General features: G+C 44.1%; 1 protein-coding gene and 1 pseudogene across 1 annotated transcript; both read left to right on the top strand.

Moving 5' to 3' along the window:
• The first annotated feature begins 549 nt into the window (after nucleotides 1-549).
• Nucleotides 550-2,274, top strand: LOC107120697 (annotated as a pseudogene).
• On the top strand, nucleotides 1,949-16,112 carry LOC107120696 (gastrula zinc finger protein XlCGF17.1-like). Its single transcript, XM_015423465.1, has 5 exons — nucleotides 1,949-2,104; nucleotides 11,276-11,351; nucleotides 13,982-14,098; nucleotides 14,559-14,637; nucleotides 15,070-16,112. Exons 1-5 carry the CDS (start codon nucleotides 1,949-1,951, stop codon nucleotides 15,803-15,805), a joined length of 1,164 nt encoding a protein of 387 aa, XP_015278951.1. The 3' UTR covers nucleotides 15,806-16,112.
• The last annotated feature ends 2,952 nt before the right edge of the window (nucleotides 16,113-19,064 follow it).

The raw sequence follows: 19,064 nt of genomic DNA, 5'->3' as shown, positions 1-19,064 counted from the left end.
GAGGAGCTACATCCTCAATCACCAAGTGAACTCAAGAATGAAGACTTGAGAGGAAACTTCAGAAATCAAGTAGGGCCTAAAAGGGAGACAAAAAACCACATGGTCAAGAAGAGGGGTAAATTCATTCCTTGCCAAGGGTGGGATTTCCAAGAAGTAACTCACATGGTAAAGGAAACATGCCAGTGCTTGGTGTGTGGAATGAACTTCTCAGATCAATCCCAGTATAAAATCCATTTACGAATGCATGGTGGAAAGAAGACCCATCAGTGGCTGGAGTCTGGAAAGACCACGATTAGCACAGCAGAACTCCTTAGATATCAAAGATCAGATACAGGAGAGAAACCTTATAGCTGCAAGAGATTCTCAGAGAAATCAGACCTTGTTCACCACCAAAAGATTTCCTCAGGAGAGAAACTATTTATTTGCTCAGAGACTGGCATGGTGTTCTCTGAAGGAGAAAAAAGTAATATACATTTTCCAAAGCACAGTATAGTAAATGTGCATAAATGCTTTTGGTGCAGAAAGTACTTCAGCTACAGATCACAGCTCCTTGTGCACCAAAAAATCCACAGAAGGGAGAAGCCTTTTGAATGCTCGGAGTGTGGAAAGATATTCAGTTGCAGTGGTCATCTTCAACAGCATCTAAGAACCCACACAGGGGAGAAGCCTTTTGAATGCTCAGAGTGTGGGAAGAGATTCAGTTACAGTGGCGATCTTAAAAAACATCTAAGAACCCACACAGGGGAGAAGCCCTTTGAGTGCTCAGAGTGTGGGAAGAGATTCAGTTGCAGTGGCCATCTTCAACAGCATCTAAGAACCCACACAGGGGAGAAGCCTTTTGAATGCTCTGAGTGTGGGAAGAGATTCAGTCGCAGTGGCCACCTTCAAAAGCATCTAAGAACCCACACAGGGGAGAGGCCTTTTGAATGCTCAGAGTGTGGGAAGAGATTTAGTCAGAGTGGCCATCTTCAACAGCATCTAAGAACCCACACAGGGGAGAAGCCTTTTGAATGCTCAGAGTGTGGAAAGAAATTCAGTTGCATTGGCACTCTTCAACAGCATCTAAGAACCCATACAGGTGAGAAGCCTTTTGAATGCTCAGAGTGTGGAAAGAGTTTCAGTTGCATTGGCACTCTTCAACAGCATCTAAGAACCCACACAGGGGAGAAGCCTTTTGAATGCTCAGAGTGTGGGAAGGGATTCAGTCACTGCAGCGATCTTCAAAAACATCTAAGAACCCACACAGGGGAGAAGCCTTTTGAATGCTCAGAGTGTGGAAAGGGATTCAGTCACAATGGCAATCTTCAAAAACATCTAAGAACCCACACAGGAGAGAAGCCTTTTGAGTGCTCACAGTGTGGGAAGAGATTTACTTGCAGTGGCCATCTTGAACAGCATCTAAGAACCCACACAGGGGAGAGGCCTTTTGAATGCTCGGAGTGTGGAAAGAGATTCAGTCGCAGTGGCAATCTTCAACAGCATCTAAGAACCCATACAGGAGAAAAGCCTTTTGAATGCTCAGAGTGTGGGAAGAGATTCAGTTGCAGTGGCACTCTTCAACAGCATCTAAGAACCCATACAGGGGAGAAGCCTTTTGAATGCTCAGAGTGTGGGAAGAGATTCAGTTGCAGTGGCAATCTTCAACAGCACCGAAGAACACACAGTGGGGAGAGGCCATTTGAATGCTTACAGTGTGGGAAGAGATTCCGTCGGAGTGACATTCTTCAACAGCATCTAAGAACTCATACAGGGGAGAAGCCTTTTGAATGCTCCGGATGAGAGAAGAGATTCAGTTGGAGAGATGGTCTTCAAAATCTTCTAAAAATCCACACAGGAGAGAAGCCTTTTGAATGTCAGAGTGTGGGAAGAGATTCAGTTACAGTGGCAATCTTCAAAAACTTCTAAGAACACACCAGGGAGAAGCCTTTTGTATGCTCCAAGTGTGGGAATGGATTCAGTGGTGCTCTTCGAAATCATCTTAAGAATTCACACAGGGGAGAATCCTTTTGAATGCTTAGAGTGTGGGGAAAAATTCAGTTCCCTTTCCAACCTTCAAAATCATCTAAGAACCCACACAGGGGAGAACCCTTTTGAATGCCAGAGTGTAAAAAGAGATTCCGTTAGTGTGGCACTCTTCAAAAGCATCTAAGAATCCACACAAAGAGAAACCCTGTAACTTCTTAGCCCGGAGGTGTTGAACTTTTTTTTTATAAAGGCCAGATGTGACATAAAATGTAATGCCTGGTACCAGAGATAATAAACTTCAGAAAAGATACAGGGAAACCCAATTAACAATGTAATTTTTTACTCAAAATACAAACATGCTTAAAACATATTTTTAAGTCTTTGATAACTGACTCCTCTTGCTCTGAATTATTGCATCAAAATTTGGAGTCAGTCTCTGAGCTGCAGCAATTTTAAGTATGCTGTCTAGGTATGAATCTGTAAGTTGAGAACGTACTTTTGATTTATGGGCATTTATCACAGCAAAGAACTGTTCACAGATATACATTGTCCCAAACATAGACAGAATTTTAGAAACAAAAGCCTTAAGATGAGGGTAATTTGGATCTCAATATGGGGAGAATTTCCTACTGCCAACTAAAGAAGAAGAAGAGATTGGCTTTATACCCCGCCCTTCACTTGGAGTCTCAGAGCGGCTTACAAACTCCTTTCCCTTCCCCTCCCCACAACAGACACCCTGTGAGGTGGGTGGGGCTGAGAGAACTCTGACACAAACTGCTATTTCAGGAACAGCTGTGCCAGAGCTTGTGACTGACCCAAGGTCACATCAGCAGGTGCAAGTGGAGGAGTGGGGAATCAAACCCGGTTCTCCCAGATTAGAGTCTGCACACTTAACCACTACACCAAACTGGCTCTCATAAAGAAGGCTTGTCCTTCAACACAGCATCACATTGCACCCCACCTACTTACTGTTTGTGGCATCCTTTGATAGGTGGGGAGATTAAACAAAAGGGCTGTTTAGCAAAGACCACAATGAAGAGAATCCTGAGGGTGGGTGAAATTGTCATAGCACATCAAAGACTTTGTCCCATGGGGCACCTGTTTTAAGTAGAAAGGTAAGATTCACTTTAAAATGATGGGTATGGGGTTTATCTGTACACCATCTAACTCCCCAACAGGAACTCAGAGTGGCTTATGACATTTTATAAGCCTGAGAGAATGAAATGGGCCAAAGGTCATAAGGAAGCTTTCCGGCAGAATGGCATTTGAACTCGGGGCTCCCAGACCCTAGCCTAATGTGTTAAGTGCTGTCAGTACAAATGGTGTCACATAAGAATGACTCCAGTGACAGTCTGCACCCAGTTGAAAAAAGTTTCAGGTATATCTCTGATACTGAAAAATAGAAGCTCCAAACAATTCCTGATGGTTCTGAAGGCTCTCCTCCATTTGTAACCTCTGTAGGAACTACAGTGCTGTCTGCTTCTGAACCCTTTACTAGCTGCTGTGCTTTTTGTTGTTCAGTTGCACAGTCGAGTCTGACTCTTTGCAACCCTATGGACCACATCACGCCAGGCCCTCCTCTCCTTGGCTGTCCCCCGGAATGTGCTCAACTTCATGTTTGTTGCATCTGTGACACTGTCAAACCATCTCATCCTTTGCTGTCCCCTTCTTCTTTTACCTTCAATCTTTCCCAGCATCAGGATCTTCTCCAGTGAGTGCTCCCTTCTCATTTGGTGGCCAAAGTATTTCAGCTTCAGTATCAGTCCTTCCAGGGAACAGTCAGGGTTGATTTCTTTTAGGATTGACTGATTTGATCTCCTTGCAGTCCAGGGGACTCTCAAGAGTTTTCTCCAGCATCATAATTCAAAATAATGTATTCTTCGGTGCTCGGCCTTCCTTATGGTCCAGCTCTCGCAGCCATACATTACTACTGAGAATACCATCACTTTGACTATACGGAATTTTGTTGGCAGGCTGATGTCTCTACTTTTTATTATGCTGTCTAGGTTTGCCATCACTTTCCTCCCAAGGAGCAGGTGTCTTTTAATTTCATGGCTACAGTCATTGTCTGCAGTGATCTTGGATCCCAGAAATGAGAAGTCTATCACTGCTTCTATGACTTCCCCTTCTATTTGCCAAGGATTGATGGGGCCAGATGCCATGATCTTAGTTGTTTTGATGTTGAGTTTCAAGCCAACTTTTGTGCTCTCTTCTTTCATCTTTAGCAAGAGGCTCTTTAGGTCCTCTTCACTTTCTGTCATTAGAGTGGTAATCATCTGTATATCTGAGGTTGTTGATGTTTTTCCCGGAAATCTTATTCCAGCTTGTGATTCATTCAGGCTGGCATTTCACATGATGTACTTTGCATATAAATTAAATAAACAGGGTGACAATATATATCCTTGTCGTACTCCTTTTCCTATGCTAAACCAATCAGTTGTTCCATGTCCTGTTTTAACTGTCACTTCTTGACCCTTATACAGGTTTCTCAGGAGACATGTGAGGTGGTGTGGTACTCTCATCTCTTTAAGGACTTGCCACACATTCAGAGGCTTTAGCATAGTCAATGAAGCAGAAGTAGATGTGTTTCTGGTACTCCCTTGCTTTCTCCATAATCCAGCGAATGTTGGCAATTTGATCTCTAGTTCCTCTACCTCTTTGAAACCCAGCTTGTACTTCTGGCAGTTCTCTATCCCTTTACTGCTGAAGGGTCTTCAACATGACCTTGCTAATGTGCGAAATGAGTACAATTGTATGGTAGCTTGAACATTCCTAGGCATTGCCCTTCTTTGGGATTGGAATGTAAACTGACCTTTTCGAGTCCTGTGGCCACTGTTGTGTTTTCCAAATTTGCTGGCCTATGGAGTGCAGCACCTTAACAGCATCATCTTTTAGGACTTTGAATAGCTCAGCTGGGATACCGTCATCTCCGCTAGCTTTGTTGCACAGAAGGAAATAAAAGAACTATTTAATGACTATTTTTCCAAACTAAGGAAGAGATTACAGGTGCATTTTAACTGCCAGTTCCAGGGGTATAAAGCCTCCCTGTGGTTGCTCAGTGGGCTGGCAAGGCATTCAGTTCATGCTGAGATGCACTGTCAGCCAATGGAAAGCTAGGCAGAAAACAATAAATAGTGAAAAATTAGCCCAGTAAAGTCAGGAAGTGTTCCCCCAATGCTTAGAAAAGAAGTTGTCCAGAAACAGTGAATATTTGGTAACTAAGGCACAAATGTCTTCGCAACCCCAAAATGGCAGCCAACATCTTACCTGAACAATACTCATTATAGTATGGAAACTGCGACGCTGACCTAATATTGTATTGGCAATGGCATCCCTTCACTGTTAATTTTAGGAAACAAGAAATCTTTAGAAATGGAAATGCTATCGCAGAAAAAGAAAGTACTGGAAAGTGTTCCCATCCCACATCTCTGTCATCCTTCTTTAACAGAACAGTCCAAAGGAAAGTTTACTTTGAAAGGCTTAGAAAAAGTATGGCTCCACTCAGTCATACTTGGTCATTCTTCTAGCTAACCAGAGGGTTAATGATCTTGGACTTGGTTATGAGTGGGTTTCAAGACCTGGTGAGAGATGTAGAGGTGTTGCACTGATTGGGAACAATGATGACAATGCTATTAAGTTCAGCATTCATGTCAATGGACAGTTACCCCTAAAGTCCCAAACAGTAACATTTCATTTCAAAAGGGGACTTTTCAAAAATTAGGGGAATGCTTAAAAGGAAGCTGAAAGGAAAACACCAGAGGGTCAGGTCCCTAAAGGATGCTTGGAAGCTATTTAAAAGCACACTAAGTGAAGCCCAGATAGAATGCATTCCACAGTTTAGAATAGGCACTGCCAAGTCTAAAAGAATGCCTGCATGGTTAACAAGGTAAGTCAAAGAAGCTATAAAATGTAAAGAGGTTTCTTTAAAAAGTAGAAGGTCTGCCCAAATGAATTGAGCTGAAGGAACCATAGTCTCTGGTAAAAGAAACACAAGTCTCTAATCAGACATGCAAAAAGAGATTCTGAGGAGCAGGTTGTAAATATGTATCTGGAGCAGGGAACTAGCCAGGGCTGGGCCTTTGGATGGCCAAGGAATACAGGGATTGCTAAAGGAAGATAGGAAGAGGCCAGAGAAGTTCATTTAATTTTTGGCTTCTGAAGTTCACTGTGCGAAGTGTGGGGCCATAGCCAGTGTTTTCATGAAGGGAGTCTGAAGGAATGAGCCAAATTGAGGTGATGAGAGATGAAGGTCTAAAGCTATTGGGGGACATTAAAAACATAAATCTCCAGGTCCTGGTTGTATATACCCAAGAGTTCCTTCGGGACCTCAAAGGTGAGATAGATTACATATAAGGGTAATTAAATCAACTATCTTAAATTCAACCACTGTACCAGAACATTGGAGAGTAGTAAATATTACACCAATTTTTAAAAAGCAGCCCAGAGAAAAACCTGGAAGTTACAGGCCATTCAGCCTAATATCTGTCCCAAAAATGAGAGATCATGGGAGGAGGTAGAAATCCAACCACAACATCCGTGACAAAAACAATGAAGAGTCAATAATCATTTACTGTACAAATAATCATTTATTGTACAGTAATCATTTACTGTCCATTTACAAAAATCATTTACTGTAGTAATTCTGTAGAAAACTCTGTTCTATTATCGCTCTCACACAATGGATACTGTACAATATAAACCCGTTTCACAAGAATTGCTTTATCTGAGCGTGTAGCAATCACAATTCTTATAATTAGAACAGTGGGAGGGCTTCTAATGTCCTGGCCCCACTGGTGGACCTCCTGATGGCACCTGGTATTTTTGGCCACTGTGTGACACAGAGTGTTGGACTGGATGGGCCTTTGGCCTGATCCAACATTGGCGTCTCTTATGTTCTTACGTTCTAGAAAGAAGAAAATACACATTCAATTATAAGTGTAGCTTTAAAAATTCATAATGAACCATTACACTCAAAACTGTCACATTTCTTGAAGGAAACATCCCATGTTGACTCTCTAAAAACAGAACCCAAGGTCTTCACAATGTATTAGCTGGATTCTAGAAGCCAAAGTCTCCACTGCTAATTGCTACCAGCCACGGTCTGCCTATACAAACAGCAGTTAAAGTGCTAATATATCCATGTGTGTTTTTTTCTATTTATAAAAACTCAACTGTAAAATACCATCTACATTATTTCCTTCACACATTAGACCAACAGTTTCTTTTGTTTCTTAAAAGTAAATACTCAGTGTCAAGCCTTAGCAGCCGTGGCTGAACATTATAAAAATGTTTAAAGTGACAGTGTTATTTTTTTAAAAAACTACTCTGTGGGAACCATACCAGATGTGAGGAGATTTACATTCTATGCCAAAGTTCTAACTTACAACTAACATAGTACAGTTATGATTACAGAAAACAACTAAGATCTAGTTCCGAGTTTAACCCATGAGGTAGTAGTGAATTCAAATGGTATATCCATCTAGCCTCTTCTTGCAGCAACACCTTCTTTATGTTAACAGTAGTATTAGCAACAAATAAAACTGAATAATGAAAATCATCACAAGCATGATTGTTTTGAATAAAATGTTCAGTTAAAGCAGCATCTAAATTATTATGCCTAATGCGGAAAATGCGTTCAAGCACCCGAACTTTGATATGACACAGTTTTTTCCACATACACACGTGGACATGGACATAAAATTACATAAATTAAATTGGAGGTTGTGCATGTGGAAAATGTCCTGGATTCATAATGGTCTCCCCTTCAATGGCCATATGGCAAATTTTGCAATGGCCACAGCAGTGGTGCCCAGGGGGTAGACCAGTGGGGGACCTAGATTTCCTCAAATCCAAACCTACCACATAGTCTTTGATGCTCTTTGTTTTATGATAGCCAATAGTGGGAGGTGAACAGTAGTATTAGCAACAAATAAAACTGAATAATGAAAATCATCACAAGCATGATTGTTTTGAATAAAATGTTCAGTTAAAGCAGCATCTAAATTATTATGCCTAATGCGGAAAATGCGTTCAAGCACCCGAACTTTGATATGACACAGTTTTTTCCACATACACACGTGGACATGGACATAAAATTACATAAATTAAATTGGAGGTTGTGCATGTGGAAAATGTCCTGGATTCATAATGGTCTCCCCTTCAATGGCCATATGGCAAATTTTGCAATGGCCACAGCAGTGGTGCCCAGGGGGTAGACCAGTGGGGGACCTAGATTTCCTCAAATCCAAACCTACCACATAGTCTTTGATGCTCTTTGTTTTATGATAGCCAATAGTGGGAGGTGAAGCGCATCCAGGAATATCATCTACCAGCTTCCATAAACTGAAGACCGCTTTTTTAATAGATATAGATAAAGACATATAGTCCATGGCCCAATGTATGCCCTTATCTACTGCTTTATTGTCCTTGTTATATAAACTATTTCTCAGTAATAAAGCGGCCCGAGACCTAGCTTTTTCTACAATGTGTCTAGGGTAGCCTCTGGCGGTGAATTACCTGCATAGTTCATTGCTTTCCAGTTCATATTCTGTGAATTACCTGCATAGTTCATTGCTTTCCAGTTCATATTCTGTTTGACTAGTACAGTTCCTTTTGACACATAAAAACTAGCCATAAGTGATATCGTGCCGCAAATGAGTGGCATGAAAAGAACTAATATGTAAGTAGGTATTTTTGTCAGATGGCTTTTTATAAGGTTTCACCACCAGTGTATGGTTGTCAGATTTATAAACAACAGTGTCAAGAAAATTAATTTACTGCAAGCTGAACTGCCAAGTATAGAAGAAGAAGAAGAGATAGGATTTATACCCCGCCCTTCACTTGGAGTCTCAGAGCGGTTTACAAACTCCTTTCCCTTCCCCTCCCCACAACAGACACCCTGTGAGGTGGGTGGGGCTGAGAGAACTCTGCCACAAGGACAGCTGTGCCAGAGCTTGTGACTGACCCAAGGTCACATCAGCAGGTGCAAGTGGAGGAGTGGGGAATCAAACCTGGTTCTCCCAGATTAGAGTCCGCACAGTTAACCACTACACCAAACTGGTATATTTAATATGGTCATCTAAGGAATTCACCCACTCACAAAACCCTATGATGGAATCTTCACTTTTATACAAGGGCTGTTCCCAGGGGCCTGTGGGGCCTGTAATTCCACTGTGGGGCATGTAATTCCAATTCCAGAACACTCCTGCTACCCCCAGGGGCTGTCATTCCACTCCCAGAACACTGCTGCTACCCCCACAGGCTGTCCTTCCACTCTAGAGCCTCTCATTCCATCCAGTCCCAGAACACTCATGCTACTCCCAGGGGCTGTCATTCCAGTCCCAGTGTAGTGTATATGCGACCAGAGACCTGATGGAAAATCCATTCCGCATTTTTATTGCAACTCCACTTGTACTGCAATATATTTCAATGGAAGCCCATGCAAGTCAATTGCATTCCTGGCTCCCATTATTTCCAATGGGCCTTCAAGTCTCTCCCATTGTTTCCAGTGACCAATCCTGTCCTTCCTTTTAGTACATCCCGAAGGGGGGGCTTTCCTTAGACCCCCTCGGCCTGAAAACACCCATGTTTTGAGAAACAGGGAAGGTTTATTACAAGAACGCTGGTTTCCAATGCAATCCGAAAGCCACTTTGCTGGGAGTGAGCAAGCCCCACCGAAGAGATTGCTGATCAGACCTGCTTCGGATTGCTCAGCCTGAGCTGGCTTCAGTTTGCTTCTTTTTTCTTCTTCTTCTAATTTAACACCACCACCACCCAACAGATGCCTGCACAGCCTGGGATTCTCCGGGAGTGCAACTCAGTGCGGAATTACTCCAAAGCAACCCCAGTGAGCTGCATAAGGGCAGCTGGACTCAAGTCCCGCCCAGCGAGGTCTGGGTGCTGCTCTCTGTTGGGAAGACAAGGAAGGCCCTTTCCTTCCTCTACAGCTCTGAAAGGGTTAAAACATCTGAGCGGTTTGCTAGAGAGGCCGAACGGGGCGGGGAGGCGGGCTTTGTTTCTGAATAGGGAAAGAGAACGGGGAGGGCTTCGGGAATGCAACAGAGAGGCGCCTTGAAGCGGATCCTTGGGAATGTTTAGTCCAAGTAAGTCATTTCAGTGTTGGAAGACAGACATTCTGCTATAGTCTGTCTTCGGGAGGGGTTGGTTGTTGTTCAGTCGCACAGTCGAGTCCGACTCTTCGCGACCCCATGGACCAGATCACGCTAGGCCTTCCTGTCTTCCGCCGTCCTCTGAAGTTGGCTCAATTTCATGCTCATTGCATCTATGACACTGCCTAACTATCTCATCCTTCGGGAGGGGTTAGATCGTTTTAAAACAATTTTCTGAAGCATGTTTCATTTGTTCGTCGCCCACGCGTTGCCCCTGGCAGGGGCTGAAATGGGGGATCTGAATTTTATAAATCGAAATACATTTTTAGCCAGGGAGGTAAGAGGGAGGCCTAGGCAGAAAGGCCGGATATGATCACAGGATCGGAATGCTTCATGACGAGTGGCGGTCCAAATACCGCGGTTTTTGATCAGTGCTCTCCCCATCTGCAGTTTCCAAGGAAGGGGAGGGGATTGTTTACGTTATTTTACGTATTTACATTAATTATAGTCCGCCATTTAGTGGGACTCAATACACTCAGTAAACTATGGAACAGAGTTTGGGTTCCAGACCAGGACGGACCTGAAATCTGAAAAACAGTGTTGAAGGAAAGCAGAAATGTTTACATGACCCATGAAATGCTGCAAAATGGCCTTGTAGGATCCAACTTACAGCAAACTAAACACAGTAACTTAGACCACATAATGACTTATCCAAGAAACTTTGTGAAGCCTTTTGTCCAGTGCTACCCTGTTGCTTAGAGAGCTGCGGTGGCTTAAGTGGTTAAGACGCTGAACTGCAGGCTGTTGGAAGGTCAGTAGTTCAGCTGTTCAAGACCCGAGTTGCCGCATGACGGAGTGAGCTCCCGTCTCTAGTTCCAGCTCCTGCCAACCTAGCAGTTCGAAAGCAAGAAATTGCAAGTAGATAAATAGGTACCACTTCGGTGGGAAGGTAAAAGCGTTCCATGTGCCTTGGTGTTTAGTCATGCTAGCCACATGACCACGGAAACGTCTTCGGACAGCGCTGGCTCTTCGGCTTTGAAACGGAGATGAGCACCGCAACCCTAGAGTCGGACTCGACTGGCTTTCGAGCAAGGGAACCTTTACCTTTACCTTTACCCTGTTGCTTGCTTAGAAAAGCCCTCTTGAACAATTCAATGTTGCTTGTTTAGAAAAGCCCTCTTGAACAATTCAATGTTGCCTAGTTTGTGGAAAGCCAGGAGTGTGGGTGCCTTCCCAACCCCCTGAGGCAGACCATTCCTGGGGGCCCTTACCGAGAAGGCCAGGCCAGCCAGTGGAGGGACCGCAGAAGGGTAGTAATATGCCTGCTCCATCTGGAGTCCTGGTGTTCTGCACCAGCTGGAGTTTCTGAGTTGGTTTAGTGGGGAGACCAGTGTACAGTGCATTGCTGTAGTCTAGTCTCTGGATGTCACCATGGCATGGGTCCTGGCGGCCAGATCAGCTATATCAAGGGAAGGGGCCATTTTTCAAGCTAGGCTGAGCTGGGAGAAAGCCTTTTTTGCTTCTCCAGCAATAATGTCGAGTCCAGTATAACAATGAGCCAGTTGGAGGGTGGCCTTGGAAAATGGATCTGTAAGTTTTTTTTCTTCTTTTCCTGATCTCCCATGCATCAGGTGTTAATTAGCTTTTTAGCCCTTGACTGGGTTGGGAGTATTAGGAAAGGAAGAAAAGAAAAATACACAGCAGATTTTCTTATTGACTGGAAGCTTGTTTAAGATGATGGACAGCTGTTTCTCTGGGTGCTTGGATACTACTGCAGGCCACGCTGTCCAAGTGGAAGGACCTAGATGATTTGTTGGATGGATGGGTAAGAGGCACCCAAGGAAAACCATCTGAGGATACTACAAAGCAGTAAGATGTATAGTTTTTAAGATAGATTTTAGCCAGAAGATAGTCTTCTCACATTCATAAACATGCCCTTCCTTGAAATGAGATTATACCCTCGGTTCTGTCTGTGATCTGTTTAAGATCCATCCCCCATATAGTGGTCTGATTCTGGGATTCATCTCAACCATGTTTCCGTCCTTCCAGGAGAATTTTTCCTCTTCCTTGGACTTCTTTCCTTCCCCACATAGGAATGATCTCTCTCTCTCTTCCCCTTCCTCCTCCCCCCCCCACTAAAGAAGGCAGGAATGTAAGAGAGACTGTGATGGAGACAGACAAAGGCCTTGTGTCTGAAGAATGGCTGGAGAGTTTCTCAGGAGGATCTCAAGAGACTATTTCCTTCCCAAAAGAACTGGCTGCAAGTGAGTATCCTTCACAGTTATGTCAAGGGAACGGGCAAGGAATACCCATGGGAACTTTCCTCTTCTAAGCAACTCTTGGTTTGGTAGAATGATCAAGCCTGCTGAGTAAGGAGGGGGGGAGGCCTTCTGGGGCCTGGAATGTGGAGGCGTGGAAGCTCCTTCTGGGACTGAGCTCAGCTGTGGCTCTTGAGGGGCTGTACTGTCCTTAAATACTGGATATTCCAGAAAAATGGGGGGGGGTTTTTTACCTTAGAACAGCCCTGCTGGACGAGGCCAAAGGCACATCAAAACATTCCTACAGCAGTCCCCTGGATGCCTGCAGGCCTTACTCTTAGGTGGAGATGGGTCTGAGTGCTTTCCTTGGAGCTGTACTACCTTGCAGGGGTGGCCTATAGCGGGTAGTCCCACCAATTAACACTGAAACCCAGGGGTAAGTGGCTTCAGCCAAATCACACAGCACCCTCTGTGGTGTTCAGGGGAATCAGTCCTCACCGCAAGAGGACAGAACCATGTGTTATTGAAGAGATTCCCACTGAAACTGTCCCCAGGGAAGATGGTTGACAGTGATGACAACTCTTTGCTGCGCTCTAAGGGTCTGCCAAACTTAACTTTCCCACACTTACATTATGTCACCCTGGTCATGCTGAACACGTGCATATCTGCACGCTTCCTGTGTGTTTACTGCGTATTGCAGGTGTTTGGGGAGGATGGAATAAGACACTCTTCTGGGGTCTTATCTGAAAATTTTGACACTGCGTGTTCCTCTGAGATGGGATTCCAAAGGGCCTTACTCTTCTGTAACAAGTTAATGACCTTGGGGCCTGATGACCAGTCTTCTGGTTCTCTCTCTTGCTGACAATAAGACACCCTTCATTCCAGAGAGGCAGGCTGACTCTGTGCTTTTAGGAAAGGCAGAAATTCCTGGATGATTAAGACACGGCTACATATTTGACAATAGAGAGGCCTGGCTGAGGTGAAGAAATTGGCTCAGAAATAGCAAGAAAATGGCTCTGACCTTGAGAGAGGTAGCCCTGCACTGCAGGGTTCGTTTTCCTATTAGTCACTACTTTCCCCCTGGCATTTTTTCCAAAAACCAGAGGGGGTGTCCCCTACACTGCAGGGTTGGTTTTCTCATTGGTCATTACCTGCCCCCCTAAGAACTGGCACCTTTTTCAAGAACGGGGGAGGGGCGGTCCTACTTTGAACTGTGGAGTTCACTTGGTGAGCTCCTGTCTTCTCCCCCTCATCTGGAAAATATGTATTTTCGGGAGACTGAAAACTGGCTCTTTTCACAACTAGGAGGAAACTCTCAGTTCAGTTGAAGGAGCAGATATCTTAATAGCTTCTTGTATGTAATGGTCAGGTTCAGAGAATCAAAAGAGCTGCATGGCAAGTCAAAGGGGAACGGTGGGGGAAGGATCCTTTGCCACCTTTTCCCTTGAACTACATCTGGGGAGTCTGGGGAGAGGAGGGAGAGGCAGAATAAAAAAACAGCTCTACAGGGATAAGATGTGACCAGCATCTCAGTTTGGGAGGAAAGAAGACCTGACACAAGAACTGCACACCCCTTCATGAGCCTGTGCCTGATTAGTCCCTTGGCTTCTTGCGTGGGGGCTGATTGAGACTCTCTCTTAATTCCGGCAGCAGATGTAGAGGAGACAGCTGGGGAATTCCAGGGGTTCTCTTTGGAAAAAGCCAAGAATGAAGATGCTGAAGGACACTATGGAGATGGACCACAGAGGCAGGAGGGAAGCCATGCAGGTAAGAGGAGGGATAAGCCCAGTCCTTGCCACAAAGGGGATTTCCATGAAATCCCAGACCAAGAAAAAATGTCAATCAAAAATAGAAGGAGCAAAAACCTCCATCCTAACTAGAAAATCCGCTCCAGGGAAAAAGGAAAGTGTGGCTCTTGCAAAAACCTTCAGTCAGAGAATGAGCATCATTTTTCAGACAATATAATTGCTTGCAGGGTAGAAAGCGCTTCAGTTGGAAAAGAGCCCTTACTTCACACAGCCCTTATTTTAAAAGTCACACAAGTGAGGAGTCCAAACCAAGCATCTCTCATGCAGGAGGCTTAATGTACTTTGAAAGTGTATATTATTGTGTACTTCATTATACAGCAGAAAGAAGCCACTGAAATATTTAGAGTGCAGATGGAAATTTGATTGCAGATCAGATCCCTTTGCCTGGGTTAAAACAGGATCTCTTTTTTTTATTCCAGCAGGAAATGATCAGAGGAATGAAGAAGATGAGGAACTGGTCCATTTACGAATGCACAGTGGAAAGAAGACCCATCAATGGTTGGAGTCTGAAAAGACCATGATTCATACAGCAGAACTCCTTAGATATCAAAGAACACATACAGGAGATAAACCTTATACCTGCAAGAGATTCGTAGAGAAATCAGACCTTGTTCGACACCAAAAGATTTCCTCAGGAGAGAAGCTATTTATTTGCTCAGAGACTGGAATGACATTCTCTATAGGAGGAAAAGGTAATATACATTTTCCAAAGCACAGTACAGTAAATGCACGTAAATGCTTTTGGTGCAGAAAGTACTTCAGATACAGATCACAGCTCCTTGTTCACCAAAGAACCCACACTGGGGAGAAGCCTTTTGAATGCTCAGAGTGTGGGAAGGGATTCAGTCAGAGTGTCCATCTTCAACTGCATGCAAGAACCCACACAGGGGAGAAGCCTTTTGAATGCTCAGAATGTGGGAAGAGATTCAGTCGGAGTGGACATCTTCAAAAACATTTAAGAACCCACACAGGGGAGAAGCCTTTTGAATGCTCAAAATGTGGGAAGAGATTCAGTTGCAGTGGCCATCTTCAGAAGCATCTAAGAACCCACACAGGGGAGAAGCCTTTTGAATGCACAGAGTGCGGGAAGAGATTCAATTGCAGTGGCCATCTTCAAAAACATGTAAGAACCCACACAGGAGAGAAGCGTTTTGAATGCTCAGAGTGTGGGAAGCGATGCAGTCACAGTGGTGATCTTCAAAAACATGTAAGAACCCACACAGGGGAGAAGCCTTTTGAATGCTCAGAGTGTGGGAAGAGATTCAATTGCAGTTCCAGTCTTCAAAAGCATCTTAGAATCCACACAGGAGTGAAGCCTTTTGAATGTTCAGAGTGTGGGAAGGGATTCAGTCAGAGTGTTCATCTTCAGCAGCATCTACGAACCCACACAGGGGAGAAGCCTTTTGAATGCTCAGAGTGTGGGAAGAGATTCAGTCAGAGTGGTGCTCTTCAACTGCATGCAAGAACCCACACAGGGGAGAAGCCTTTTGAATGCTCAGAGTGTGGGAAGAGATTCAGTTGCAGTTCCAGTCTTCAAAAGCATCTAAGAATCCACACAGGAGAGAAGCCCTTTGAATGCCCAGAGTGTAAAAAGAGATTTCGTCAGTGTGGCAGTTTTCAAAAGCATCTAAGAAGCCACACAAAAAGAAACCATGTAACTGCTTAGTTCGGAGGTGACAACCTCATTTGTTACGAGGGCCAGATGTGACAAAATGTAATGCCTGGTACCAGAGATAATAAACTTCAGAAAAGACACAGGGAAACCTAATTAACAATGTAATTTTTTACTAAAAATACAAACATGCTTAAAACATTTCTTTAACATTCTTTGATAACTGACCCCTCTTGCTCTGAATTATTGCATCGAAATCTGGAGTCAGTGTCTGAGCTGCAGCAATTTTAAGTATGCTGTTCAGGTGTGTATCTGTAAGCTGAGAACATACTTTTGATTTATGGGCATTTATTGCAGAAAAGTCCTGCCATCCTAGCAGTTCGAAAGCAAGACATTGCAAGTAGATAAATAGGGACCACTTCGGTGGGAAGGTAACAGCGTTCCGTGCGCCTTGGTGCTTAGTCATGCCGGCCACATGACCACAGAAACGTCTTCGGACAGCGCTGGCTTTTCGGCTTTGAAACGGAGATGAGCACCGCAACCCTAGAGTCGGATTCGACTGGCTTTCGAGCAAGGGAACCTTTACCTTTTTTTATTGCAGAAAAGAGGTATTCACGGACAAAGCTTGTCCCAAACATAGACAGAATTTTAGATACAAAAGCCTTAAGGTGGGAGTAATTTGGACCCCAAAGTTGGTAAAATTTTCTAATGCCAACTTCAGAAGGATTATCCTTCCACACAGTATGACATTGCTCCCCCACCTACCTGTGATTTGTGCCATTCTTTCATTGATAACATGGGGAGACAAAAGAAAAGGGCTGTTCAGCAAAGACGACGATGAGAATCCTGAGAGTGTGTGAAATTGTCATAGCATGTCAAAGACTTTCTGCCATGGGGCACCTGTTTTTAGTAGAAACATACGATATCCTTTATAAATATAAGGGGGAGAAAATGAAATGGGCCCAAGGTCAAAGCAAGTTTTCTCACAGGATGGCGTTTGAACTTGGGGCTCCCAGATCCTAGCCTAATGTGGTAAGTGCTGTCAGTACAAATGGTGTCACATCAGAATGACTCTGGAGACCATCTGAACCCAGTTGAGAAAAGGTTCAGGTTTATCATTGATACCGAAAAACTGAAGCTCCAAACAGTTCCTGAGGATTCTGAAGGCTACCATGGAACCAAAAGGAGAGGCAAACTACTCAGGCTAGCCTCCAAAAAGCATGCTTGCTGATCAATTTTGCATTCCCCATGGAGATGGCAATAGGAAGCCTTGCTTCTGTCTGAAAAGCAGTTGTGCTGAAAAAAAGTGCTGAGAGACTGCAGCAAGGTGGTGGAACCAAGGCTGCTGGGTCATAAGAACATAAGAACATAAGAGATGCCAATGTTGGATCAGGCCAAAGGCCCATCCAGTCCAACACTCTGTATCCCACAGTGGCCAGAAATACCAGTGCCATCAGGAGGTCCACCAGTGGGGCCAGGACATTAGAAGCCCTCCCACTGTTGACCCCCCCCAAGCACCAAGATGACAGAGCATCACTTGCCCCAGAGTCCCTATCTATACCTTGTGGCTAATAGCCACTGATGGACCTCTGCTCCATATGCTTATCTAATTCCCTTTTGAAGCCGTCCATGCTTGTAGCTGCCACCACTTCCTGTGGCAGTGAATTCCAAGTGTTAATCACTCTTTGGGTGAAGAAGTACTTCCTTTTATCCGTTCTAACCCGACCGCTCAGCAATTTCATGGAGTGCCCACGGGTTCTTGTATTGTGAGAAAGGGAGAAAAGTACCTCTTTCTCTACCTGCTCTTTCCCATGCATAATCTTATAAACCTCAATCATGTCACCCCTCAGTCGTCGTTTCTCCAAGCTAAAGAGCCCTAAGCGCCTTAACCGTTCCTCATAGGGAAAGTGTTCCAACCCTTTTATCATTCGAGTTGCTCTTTTCTGCACTTTTTCCAAAGCTATAATATCCTTTTTAAGGTGTGGTGACCAGAATTGCACACAGTATTCCAGATGAGGTCGCACCATTGATTTATATAGCGGCATTATGATATTGGCTGATCTGTTTACAATACCCTTCCTAATAATCCCCAGCATAGCATTGGCCTTCTTTATTGCAGTCACACACTGTCTCGACATTTTCAGTGAGTTATCTACTACAACTCCAAGATCTCTCTCTTGATCTGTCTCTGCCAGTTCAGACCCCATCAACGTGTATTTATAGTTAGGATTTTTGGCTCCAATGTGCATCACCTTGCACTTGGCCACATTGAACCCCATTTGCCATGTTGACGCCCACTCGCCCAACTTTGACAGATCCCTTTGGAGTGCCTCACAATCCTCACTGGTTTTCACCACCCTGAACAACTTCGTATCATCCGCAAATTTAGCCACTTCACTGCTTACTCCCAACTCCAAATCATTAATGAACAAGTTAAAAAGCAGTGGACCAAGTACTGATCCCTGTGGTACCCCACTGCTTACACCCCTCCACTGGGAGAACTGCCCATTTATACTCACTCTCTGTTTTCTATTAATTAGCCAGTTTTTGATCCATAAAAGGACTTGTCCTTTTATCCCATGATTTTTGAGCTTGCTTAGGAGCCTTTGATGAGGAACTTTATCAAAAGCTTTCTGGAAGTCAAGGTAAACAATATCTATTGGATCCCCCTTGTCCACATGTTTGTTCACCCCCTCAAAGAACATTAACAGGTTAGTGAGACAAGATCTTCCCTTACAGAACCCATGTTGAGTCTGCCTCAATAGGTTTTGTTCATCTATGTGCCTACTAATTCTTTCCTTAATAATGGTTTCCACCAATTTACCCGGTATCGACGTCAGACTGACAGGCCTGTAATTTCCCGGATCTCCTCTGGAACCCTTTTTAAAGATGGGAGTGACATTAGCTACCTTCCAGTCCTCAGGAATGGAGGCTGATTTTAAGGAGAGATTACATATTTTTGTCAGGAGATCCACAAGTTCACAATTGAGTTCTTTCAGAACTCTTGGATGTATGCCATCTGGGCCTGGTGATTTATCAGTTTTTAAGTTGTTTATCAGTTTTAGGACCTCCTCTCTCGTCACCTCAATCTGACTCAGGTCTTTCAACACCCCTCCCGAACTCAGCGGCTCTGGAGTGGGCAAGCGGTTCTCAAGTGGTCACTGGATTGACCTTGAGAACTAGGCTTTAGCAACCGGGCTTAGAGCTGAGCAACAGAACCGGTTCTAACCCATAAAAGTGAGTCAGAAAATGAAGCTCAGCAGGCCTGATGCATAACTACTTTGTTGCCCTGGAACACGGCAAACAAGGAACT

The sequence above is a fragment of the Gekko japonicus genome, unplaced genomic scaffold (assembly GCF_001447785.1).
Source record: "Gekko japonicus isolate JY-2015 unplaced genomic scaffold, Gekko_japonicus_V1.1 scaffold2304, whole genome shotgun sequence".
Taxonomy (NCBI): Eukaryota; Metazoa; Chordata; class Lepidosauria; order Squamata; family Gekkonidae; genus Gekko; species Gekko japonicus.
This window is presented reverse-complemented; position numbering and strand designations above follow the sequence as displayed.

Coding starts and splice junctions, on each gene's coding strand:
- LOC107120696 (XM_015423465.1), top strand. CDS start 1,949: ATGGATTCAGTGGTGCTCTTCGAAATCATCTTAAGAATTCACACAGGG. Junction 11,352..13,981: donor TGGGGGCCCTTACCGAGAAG/GCCAGGCCAGCC, acceptor TAATTCCGGCAG/CAGATGTAGAGGAGACAGCT. Junction 14,638..15,069: donor GGAAAGAAGACCCATCAATG/GTTGGAGTCTGA, acceptor GAAGAGATTCAG/TCGGAGTGGACATCTTCAAA.